The sequence below is a fragment of the Mesoplodon densirostris genome, chromosome 7 (genome assembly GCF_025265405.1).
Source record: "Mesoplodon densirostris isolate mMesDen1 chromosome 7, mMesDen1 primary haplotype, whole genome shotgun sequence".
Taxonomy (NCBI): domain Eukaryota; kingdom Metazoa; phylum Chordata; class Mammalia; order Artiodactyla; family Ziphiidae; genus Mesoplodon; species Mesoplodon densirostris.
Window position 1 is genome coordinate 10,818,606 of NC_082667.1, and position 11,151 is coordinate 10,829,756.

The 11,151-nt window shown below is 51.4% G+C and overlaps 1 protein-coding gene across 1 annotated transcript in view; it reads left to right on the forward strand.

Annotated features, from left to right (window-relative positions):
* Positions 1–10,026, forward strand: part of VWCE (von Willebrand factor C and EGF domains) — a 29,762-nt gene extending 19,736 nt beyond the window's left edge. Inside the window, exons 14-20 of the mRNA XM_060104882.1 lie at positions 412–497; positions 1,835–1,931; positions 3,525–3,607; positions 4,634–4,724; positions 4,807–4,889; positions 5,247–5,337; positions 9,392–10,026. Coding sequence (XP_059960865.1) covers positions 412–497; positions 1,835–1,931; positions 3,525–3,607; positions 4,634–4,724; positions 4,807–4,889; positions 5,247–5,337; positions 9,392–10,026 — 1,166 coding nt within the window. The remainder of the gene's footprint in view (positions 1–411; positions 498–1,834; positions 1,932–3,524; positions 3,608–4,633; positions 4,725–4,806; positions 4,890–5,246; positions 5,338–9,391) is intronic.
* The last annotated feature ends 1,125 nt before the right edge of the window (positions 10,027–11,151 follow it).

Here is an 11,151-nt window from a genome sequence, read left to right on the forward strand (position 1 = left end):
CTTGTGTACATGTGTGCGTGTTTGTGAGTGGTATCTGTGTGTGTGTTTTTGAGTGTGTGTGTCCGTGTGTTTCTGTTGTGCGTCTGTTGTATCTGTGTGCATGTGTCTGGGTGGGAGTGGTTTCTGTATGTGTGAATGGCTGTGTTTGTGGGGGTGTGTGGATGTGGATGTTTGTGTGAGCGTGCCTGTGTATACCAGGCTCTTGTTAGGCAGGAAAATTCACTAACTGAGGGAGCCAGGCGGCAGCAGCAGGCAGCTCTGGGCCCAGTGGGTGGCTGCGTGGACTCAGTGTGAGTGAGCAGAGGTGTCTGTCTGTCCTTGCTGGGTGGCGCTGTAGGTCCCGCGGGCATTCAGGACCCTCCTCGGCACTTCTGCCCACTCGTCCTTTCTCCCCCGCTGTCCCCTGGCCAGGCTGCTCTCTGGACGACAACGGGGTTGAGTTTCCGGTTGGACAGATCTGGTCTCCCGGTGACCCCTGTGAGTTATGCATCTGCCAGGTGAATGACAACCTGCGCGCCTTCAGCTGCTTTCCCCACCCTTCCCCGTCCCGGGCCGGGCATCCCTGCCCCTGCAGAAGCGGGGCCACCTCAGGCCTGTCCCAGTCTCGCTTCCATGCTCTCAAATCCTGTTTTTACAGAAGGGGCTGGGATCCAGGTTATTCTGGCCTCGGTAGATTTTCAGGATGACAGAGCTTGGCAGTCTGTCTGTCGTAAGAGTGCTGTGTGACCCACTGTGCTTGTGCGGGGAGCTGCTGGCCTAAGGAGCTGGAAGTAGGATTCCCAGGAGCAGGGTTTTCGCCGGGCACGGATAACAGAGGGAGCTGAGCAGCCCGAGGCCTAGTAGTTAAGGCCTTTTCTGTGAAATGGCGAGGCTTCCTCCATTAATGTGAGTCACGTGACCTCACCTCGTCAGAAGCAGGTGAGGGTGCGTGAGTTTTGAGAGTCAGAAGGACAGACATGCAAACACAGCTATTTACCAAGAAACGCGATCGTTTTAGCTCATGTTTAAGTATGGTTGGCTTTCCTTTCTACTTTAAGAGAGTTTTTAGTCGCTTGGAGCTTAGAGCTTTATTTCTCAAAATGAGGTCCCTGCACTGGCTGTGTCGTTGGCATCACCAGGGGAGCCTTGGTAGAACCTCAAGGCTGCCCAGGGCTCGGACTCAGAATCTGCATTTTAATCCCCCGGTGACTCGAGTGCACATGAGCACGTGAGAAGCGCGGCCTTCAAGTCCCTTTGATGCGCCACTTGTTAAAAAAGCCTTAGATCCTTAGAAAACTTGGAAACGTTTCATTGGAATTCGAGTGGGGAGCAAAGTACATCCACTGCCTTTTTTCTCCTTCAGGACTGATCTAGGGCACTCATGTTACAAGAAAATAACACAAAACTTCAGCTTCTTATGAAAAAAAAAAAGAAACTGTATATAGCGCTTTCATCTTCTGAAAGACGTTTCCGGTGGAAGAGCTTTCTATAAAAATAGGATTTTATTGGACTCCATAGATTTGGGGTGAGCCAGGGTTTCAGGGAAACTCTGAGAAGAGTTTGGATGAGGTTGTGGTGCAGCCTTGGCTGCTGCGGGGAAGGGACGGGAAGCCGAGGAGACCAAAACCCCAGCTCTGGGATGTGGGAAGGCTTTTTTCTGGAAGGCTCACACCCCCTTTCCCAAGTAGCCAGTCCTCTTTGGGGGACCCCAGCCACCTCCCAGCTGCATCATGGCGCCTCTTAGGGCAGGCTCCGGCCAGTTTGCAGCACCGCCCTTTCTTCTGGGGGCCTGTGGGTGGGGAGGTGGGGACTGGCGTGGCAGGTGGGGTCTTGGTGAAGTTCTTCCTCCCTTCAGGCAGATGGTTCAGTGAGCTGCAAGAGGACAGACTGTGTGGACTCCTGCCCTCACCCGATTCGGATCCCCGGGCAGTGCTGCCCTGACTGTTCGGCAGGTAAGGCCCTGCCTGGGGGGCCGGGGACGGCATAGCACCCCCGGCCCCCACATCTGGGGTCACCCTGTATCAGGCTTCTCTGTGCAAAGCACCACACATGCTTCATCTCTGCTCATCCTCGCAACAACCCCATGGGGCAACCCCATTTTAGAGATGAGAAAACTGAGGCTCAGGGATGGAAAGCAGTTTGCTCAAGGGAGGCCCTGTCTGGATGCTGGAAGCAGATATGAAGATATGCAGAGCTTGCAGCCTAGGTGGGATGATAAAGGAACATACCTGTGAGACAATTAGAGAACAGGGAGAGGAAATTAAAGTGATCCTTTATGTTTTAATGGTAATTTTCACCTTTTCCATTATTTCAAAAGTGATATTTTATTATAGAACATTTAGAAAATACAGAAAACAAAGAAAAAAATTAAAAAGGACCCATCATCACTGTTAACTTCATGGTTTTATCTTCCTAGTCTCTTTTTGTGATATAACATCTATCTCTATAACATATCTGTAACATACATCTATATCTATATATCTATCATGTCATAGATATATAGCATATCATAGATGTATGTTATATCTTTTCTTCTTCTTTTTTGGCCGAGCCACACGGCTTGGGGGATCTTAGCTCCCTGACTAGGGATGGAACCTGCACCCTTGGCAGTGAAATTGTGGCATCCTAACCACTGGACTGCCAGGGAATTCCCTATATATTTTCTCTTATAAAATGTTTCTCTACTGTCCCATCACCTGCTTTTTTTTTTTTAAATAAATTTATTTATTTATTTTTTATTTTTAGCTGCACTGGGTCCTTGTTGCTGTGCGCGGTCTTCCTCTAGTTGCGGCGAGCGGGGGCCACTCTTCATTGCAGTGCGTGGGCTTCTCACTGCGGTGGCTTCTCTTGTTGTAGAGCATGGGCTCTAGGTGCGTGGGCTTCAGTAGTTGAGGCATGTGGGCTCAGTAGTTGTGGCTTGTGGGCTCTAGAGCGCAGGCTCAGTAGTTGTGGTGCTCGGGCTTAGTTGCTCCGTGGCATGTGGGATCTTCCCGGACCAGGGCTCGAACCCGTGCCCCCTGCATTGGCAGGCGGATTCTTAACCGCTGCGCCACCAAGGAAGCCCACCATCACCTGCTTTTATACGTACCAGTATGTGATACATATCATCAAGGTGGCAGCCCTCAGATGGGGCCTCTGTGGGCTTCGGGAAGCAGAGAGGGGAGCTGTAGGGGACCCTCCTGGAAGGAGGGGTTTGGGATTCGACTGACTGGAGAGGAGCAGAGAGGATGGCCGTGGTGCCTGGCACCCAGGTTGAGTCTCCGGGTCCCTCCTCCTGATCCTGCCAAGTGAGGGGGTAGGAGGAACGGCTCCCTTCCCTGGGAGAGAACCTTGAAGTGAAGACGCTGTGATCCCTTTGCTGAGTCCAGCGAGAAAAAGGTCAGCGCCCAATCCAGACATGCGTTGTGTCCCTTCCCCACCCCCCTGGGCAAGTGTCTAGAGAGGCCGTTCGCCTGACCTCTGCTGCCTAGAAACACCTTGGACTTTCTTCCTGGCAAAGGCCAGCCATCCCCTGGCTGGCCCTCACCACATGCTCTCTCTGGCAGGCTGCACCTACACAGGCAGAATCTTCTACAATAACCAGACCTTCCCGTCCGTGCTGGACCCGTGTCTGAGCTGCATCTGCCTGGTACGACCACCCAGACCTGACCCCTGTCTTCGGAAACTCCCCAGAAATAGCCACCAGCTCCTGAACCCTGCAGGCAAAATCCAGAGACCTCCAAGAGAATGGTCACTTCTGGATCATGGTGAAAGCTGGCTCCCTTCAGCCCTGCCCGGGGTGATTCTTTACCCAGGGCCAGAGAAATACTTTTAACCCTGCCTGGCAAAAGTCTTCTGCTTCTGGGTGACCAGGGAGGGTCTTGGGGGCCTTACGGTATAAAATATGGCCCAGGGATTCTCCCTGAGAGTGGAGGTGAGGAACACAAACCCAGGACTCTGTACGGAATCTTTAATATACTCACATTCTCGAGCCCCTGCCACGTGCCAATCCCTGATCTCAGCACGACCTGTTAATTCACGGGGAATCCTATGAGGTGGGTACCTCCATCCCCAGCTGCTAGGTGAGACAACCGGGCACAGAGACCCCGCAACTAGTCAAGTGAAGTGCCAAGAATCAATTCTAGTATCCTGAGTCTGCTTCAGAAAGCACACTTTTACCCCTAAGCCATACTGCCTCTGAGTCTAAATGACAGGAATATCATTTAGTATTTGGAAAATGGAAAAAATAAGTCCTTATTGCTTGTCATGCTAGAGATGTTTCATGCCAATGGGGCTTCTTTGCTGGCGGTGGGTGAAAAGAGACGGGTCTACAGAAAGATCGAGAAACTTGGGGTGAACATCTTTGGCCTCAGAGTGGCCCCGTTCGTTCACAGCCATGTGCTTTGGGGAGCTTTGGCTTCTGGGTCCTTCCCCCTAAGTTTTTGGTGCTCAGCTTCCCTGGGAGGTTCATGGATTTGTTCGACAGGTAGCTGTTGACAGATGAGCTCTGAGGACAAGGCTGGACCTGGGGGGCTCAGTCTTTTCCTTCACCACGGACCTCTCACCTGACCTTGATGGCTCCGATGGGCACTCAGTGGCTATGTGATGTGTCCTTCACGAGTGACCCATCAGCCCCCCAGAACAAAGGGCCTTCAGTGTTTTCTGTGTCCTGCAGCTGGGCTCGGTGGCCTGCTCGCCCGTGGACTGCCCCATCACCTGCTCCTACCCTTTCCACCCTGACGGGGAGTGCTGTCCAGTGTGCCGAGGTGAGTGGGACCAGCCACTCCTCGTGCAAGGCCCCTGAGTGGGCCTTGGCTCTCACGGCCCCTGTCTCCTCTGCCCCTGCAGACTGCAACTACGAGGGGAGGAAGGTGGGGAACGGCCAGGTGTTCACCTTGGACGATGAGCCCTGTACCCAGTGCATATGCCAGGTGAGCTGGGCCTGGGGACCCTAGACATGCCGGGCCAGGGGCTGCTTCTAGCCTTTTGTCCTTTTGTGAAACTTGGAGCTCCTTAGCCAGTGTACACCCGTCTTCCGCCTGCCATTCTTCAACTTTAATTACCTGCGGGGATACCTTCGGATTTGATGGTGTTCTCTACCTTTGTTTCCTTAAGGCGGCCCCACTGTGTTTGGCTTCACCTGTTGTTCAGGTGAGGGTCAGGCCCTGCAGCTTCTGCCCCAGATCTTTCTGTGGGTCCAACTGCTGGTGTAATAGGTCCTTGAGGGCTCTGCTGTGGAGGGGTGAGATGCTCCGGGCTTCCTCACGTGTGTCCTCCTGCTTCCCCAGCTGGGAGAGGTGAGCTGCGAGAAGATGCCCTGCCAGCAGGCCTGCTCGGACCCCTCCACGCCCCCCAGGGACTGCTGCTCCTCCTGTCCAGGTAAGCGGCCTCTGCATCCTGGAGCCTCACCACCGTCCTTTTCCACTTTGCTCTTCCACCCAGAAGCACAGAACTTGTACAGGGCTGGATATGAGAAACCCAGGCTCAGAGAGGGAACGTGGCCTGCTCAAGGTCACACAGCCAGCACGTGGTGCGCCCAGGCCCAAGCCTGGGCTTGCTGACCCGCGTCAGTGCTATGCCACCATGTGCCGTGCCGTCTGACGAGTCTGTTTACTGTTCCTTTTTCTTCTTCATTTCCTCCTTTCTGAATCTCTTCCTCTGCTTTCTTCCTTTTTAAAAAATTAGAATTTAGGAACTGAATCAACTTTGCAGAAGAATAATTGCTAATATGTATTGAGTATCCATTATGTGTCAGGGAACATCATGTATTGAATGTTATTTCTTTTTTTTAAATTGTGGTGTAATTGACATGTAACATTATATTGGTTTCAGGTGTACAACATAAAGATTCAATATTTGTATATATTGCAAAATGATCACCACAGTAAGTCTAGTTAACATCTGTCACCCCACACAGTTACAAAGTATTTTTTTCTTGTGATGAGAACTTCTATGATCTAATCTCTTAGCAACTTTCAGGTATAACATTTCAATACATTATTATTAACAATAGTCACCATGCTGTACATTATATCCCAATGACTTATTTATTTTGTAACTGAAAATTTATGCCTTTTGACCCCCTTCAGCCATTTTGCCCACCCCTCTCCTCCCACCTCTGGCAACCACCAATCTGTTCTCAATATCTGTGCGCTCAGTTTTTTTTAAAAAAAAACAATTCCACATATACGTGAGATCATATGGTATTTATCTTTCTCTGATTTATTCATTTAGCATAATACCCTCTAGGTCCATCCACGTTATCGCAAATGGTAAGATTTCATTCTTTTTTGTGGTTGAATAATATTCCATTGCGTATATATATATATACACCACATATTTATCCACCTTCATCTGTCGATCGACATTTAGGTTGTCCCCATGTCATGGCTATGGTAAATAATGCTGCAATGAACCTTGGGGTGCATATATCTTTCTGAATTAGTGTTTTCATTTTTTTTGGATATATACCCGGTAGTGGAATTGCTGGATCATATGGTAGTTCAACAACAGTTGCTGTGTCTTGTCTTTGTGATGATAGCCATTCTGATGGCTGTGAGGTGGTATATCTCATTGTGGTTTTGATTTGCATTTCCATGATGATTAGTGATGTTGAGCATCTTTTCATGTCCCTGTTGGCCATCAGTTTGTTTTCATACGTCTTATTTCATTTTCACAGCAACCCTTTGTGATAGATACTATTAGCATCCCCATTTTCCAGGTGAGGAAACTGAGGCACAGAGAGGTGAAATGAGGTGCTCAAGGTCACACAGCCGGTTGGCAGTAGAACCAGGATTTGAGCCCAGAGTCAATGCTTTTAGCTACTCTGCTACATTCACTCCTGAAAATGATTCACATCTGTTTGTCTTTCTCCATCATGAGTGTTGGTCCATGTGGATCTTTTTGCAGAGGTATAAACAGGACGTGGACAACCTACTGTAACACACAGTTTCAAAATATTGATGTAGCCCACAGCTGGCCATTTAAAAAAGCTCCCAAATATTATGGTTTGCTTACCCCTTCCCTTTTTGGTTGACATTTAGGTGGTTTCTTTTTTCTTCTTCTTCTTCTTTTTTTTTTTTCTTCTATCCATAGTGGACCCACTGTGAAAAATCTTTGGTCAGACAACTTTTGTTTTCAAATTTTGTGAATTGCATTCAGACCCTGTGGTTAATAGGTGCAGTAACTAGGTCACAGGGTGTTGGGAGTGGTTTGGTGACTCCTAGGGCATGACAGCATGTTACCAGATGGGGTCCTAGAGAAAGGGGAAGCATACAGAGATGTAGCTGGTGCCCCATATGCCCACCAACTCTACACTGTGTGTTTTGAATTTAATTTTTCCAGTTTAACATGTCCATAAAGTACCTTACCGGTGACTATTGTACATTTTTTTTTTTTTTTTTTTTTTTTTTTTGCGGTACGCGGGCCTCTCACCGTTGTGGCCCCTCCCGCTGCGGAGCACAGGCTCCGGACGCGCAAGCCCAGCGGCCATGGCTCACGGGCCCAGCCGCTCCGCGACATGTGGGATCTTCCCGGACAGGGGCACGAACCCGTGTGCCCTGCATCGGCAGGCGGACTCTCAACCACTGCGCCACCAGGGAAGCCCTATTGTACATTTTTTAAACTTCCAGGAAGACAGTGAATTTTTCCACGGATTTGTGGCCTGAATTTCCTCTTGTATAAAATACCTCTTTAACTCCTTTGACCTTTTGAAGACGACATCCTGTATTTAGGGCAGCTCTTCAGTTCTGTGGATGGACAGCTGCTGTCAGGACTGCTGGGGCTGGAAACATCCTGATCCCATACAGTCACTATGTTGGGAACTGTTGAGTGATTATAGATTCGACCTTAACCAGCACAAAACCCTCTGCAAGCTGATGGATATTATTCCCCTGCTTTCTAGAGACTAATCGTTAGCTAAGGTGCCAGGCAGTGTATGGAGGCTTTTACCTGTATTGTCTCATTTAAATGCCCCAGGAATGTTTACGCATGGGTGCTCTTATTGTCTCCATTTTGCAGATGGGGAAATGGAGGCTCAGAGAAGTTAAGTTTCTGTCTTTTTAAGAAGAATTTATTTATTAAAAAAATTTTTGGGGCCGTGCTGCACAGCTTATGGGATCTTAGTGCCCCAACCAGGGATGGAACCCGGGCCCCACGCAGTGGAAGTGCCAAGTCCTAACCACTGGGCCGCCAGGGAATTCCCAAGTTTCTGTCTTTAGGGCCACGTTCTAGGTGGTAGTGTCGTCGGACTCAGGGCCAGGTCTCTCTGATTCCTCACCCCGTGCTCGTTCCCATTCTGCTTTCCTGCCTCCTGATGGGGAAACTGAGGCCCAAAGAGGTGAGATGCAGAGCCCACCTCCTTCTCCTGGGGCACCTGCCTCAGCTGCGTTCACCATGTGCAAACTCGTTTTAAGAAGAAATGCTTTTTATTGAAATACGAGGTGAATTGTTTCCTTTTGATAATTAAAAAAAAAAAAAAAAGAATAGCTTTCTTGAGATATAATTCACACACCCTGTAAGTCACACGCTCAAAGTACACAATTCAGTGGTTTTTGGTAAAGTGGTTTTTGTGATTATCCTTTTGATGGTTTATATAAATATTTCAATTGAGGTATATTTGATGTACAATATTATATAACTTTCAGGTGTACAGCAGGGTGATTCACAATTTTTTAAAAAGTTATAGGTTATCTTTTGATGGTTTTTAAAATGTAATCATTCCAGTTTGTAATGTGTTTACCAGCCTCCGTCTCCTCCCTGATCATACCTTTCTCCAATATTCTTCCTTCCTTCCCTTCTGCTCCCGCCATGGATTAAGCCCTTATGATGCGCTGGCCTCCAGGCTGAGACTTAAAAACAAAGTTTTTCAATAGACTTCTTTTTTTAAAGCATTTTTAGGTTCACAGCAAAATCGAGCAGGAGGTACGGACAGCTCCCTGAATCCCCCTGCCCCCGCCCCACGCACAGTGCCCCCTGCTGTCAACATCCCCCACCAGATGGTACATTTGCTACAATCAATGAACCTACTCTGACACATGATTGTCACCCAAAGTCCAGAGTTTACATTTGGATTTAGGCTGAGACCTCTCAGGCTCCGTTTCATTCAGTCCTCGTTGCATGGCCTATGTGGTCATCACCGTTATTATGATGCCCATTTTACAAATGGGGAAATGGAGGCCCAGGGGAGTTATGTGCCTCACACAAGGTCACACAGCCAGTGCCTTGGTGAACTGTCTCTCTCTGCTCATGGTTCCTTTTGGGTCTTCCCTTTCCTGGAGGCAGGAGCCGGCGGGATCCCCCAACCCCAACGGCCGGTGCACAGGGACCCTCAAGGGACAGAGCTGGGGCACTGTCCTTGGTGCAGCTCATCCCAGACCTGCCTCAGTCGTAGGGGAGAACCACTGTGCATCTTCTTGCCCCGCCCCCTCTCTAGATTCCCTGGAAGAAAGCCGGGGTCTCCCCCCACGTGGAGACGTTGAGCTCAGCAAAGTGTCCCGGACCCCCCGTGGAGACCCTGAGGCCCTGCTCAACTGCAGCTCCTGCCCGGGGCCCCCAGCGGTGTTGCCTCGGAGGCCAGCGCTGCAGCTCCTCCAGCTCCTCCTGAGAACGAACCTGTCTGACATGCAGACTATACCCGTGAGCCCCTCAGGAGCCCAGGCCGTACCCTCACCCCCTTTGGGGCCAGGGGGCATGTTCCCAGGGGAGCCCGGGGCCTCCCAGCCCCCTCGGCCCTCACCAGGGCCTTCAATCCCTCCAGGAGCCTCCTCTCTACCTCCGGCCTCTCCCGGGGCTCCCGGGCCACCTCCTGTTACTCCAGAGCCCTCGTCCTCAGCCTCCGGGGCCCACACAGCATCCAGACAGCCTTCTCTGCCTGCCACCATCCGGCGTAGAGCCTCAGCCCTTTCCACGATGGGCCCCAGCCCCTCAGAGGCCCCCGTCACTATCCTCAGGCCTCGCAGACTCTCTCCAGCCACCTCCAGACTCTCTGCAGCCCTTGCAGCCACGGCCGGCCCTGGCCCCCAGGAGCCCACCATGGGGCCCTCACAGGAGGAGGAGTCCACAGTGTAAGCAGGCCTCCGTTTCAGGGCCGTGCCCGGGAGACGCCAGACCGAGAAGACTCTGCCAGAGGCCCTGGGAGCTTGCAGGGCAGCTCTGGGGACCAGTAAGGCTGCCGACTCCTTAAGGACCCCTGGCGGGGATGGAAAACCCTCAGGACCCGATGTCGCCTTGCTCCCAAGAAGCACCTGGGATGTGTTGTTAGACTCCAGCAGCACGTTCTCCGCCGTCGGCATCCTCCCTGGACTGCGTGGCCCGCCTGTCTTCTGAGAAAGGTCGGGGCAGCTGAGTCCCTCCTCTGGAGGAGGAGGTTTCCGAGGGGCCTGGGATTCCACTGGCATTGTGCCACCAGCTGTCGTGTGTCCTCACCCGAGGTTTCCTGATTAAAATCTGTCTCAGTCTCCCCCAGGCTGCCCTGCTCATTCACTTCTCGCCTTTGGAAAGGTGGCAAAATGTCACTGCAAGCCCTCAGGTGATGAGCTAAGTGCCCACCTCAACCCCCAGCTTGGGAGAAAAGCCTGCACAGACCTGGGGCTAGATTGGGAGGGTCTTAGGTAAGTACCTGGTGGCCTTTGATGCTAGGAGACTTCTAAAGTGAGGGGGCGGAAAAGACGGATGGAGAGGCCTGTGCAGGTTGGGTTCCCTGGGAGGGAATAGTCGGCAGGTGGAGTCTTAGGGCCTGTGCTTAGCTTTAACATCTGTGGGCCGAGGGAGGCAAGCAGGAGGCAGGGGTGGGGCCCAGCAGTGGCACGTCTCAGCCAACCCCCTGTGGAGCTCTGAGGCTGGGCTGGCCTTCAGAGTCAGCCTGAGTTGGGGCAAGGGGACAGGGCTTTGTGCCCCCATGTTGGCCAGTAATTCTATCTGTGGGGAGTGGGCCCCGGAAAGGGGTGTCAGCCAAGGCAGTTCCCTGTGAGGGCTGGTGGCTGAGAGCTGTCAGTCAACAACCTTCCCTGCGGCTGGGGTAATAAATGCGTCTATCCTGAAGGGGGCATCTGGACGGTGCAGCCCAGTTTCCATGACAGCTGGAAAGAGGACAGTGCTAGCTAGCATTGGTGGGGGAAAGTGAGATGGGGGTGGAAGACAGAGAAGTATGCTGTCACCATGTCACCGACTTGCTATCCCTGAAACCCAAGGGGG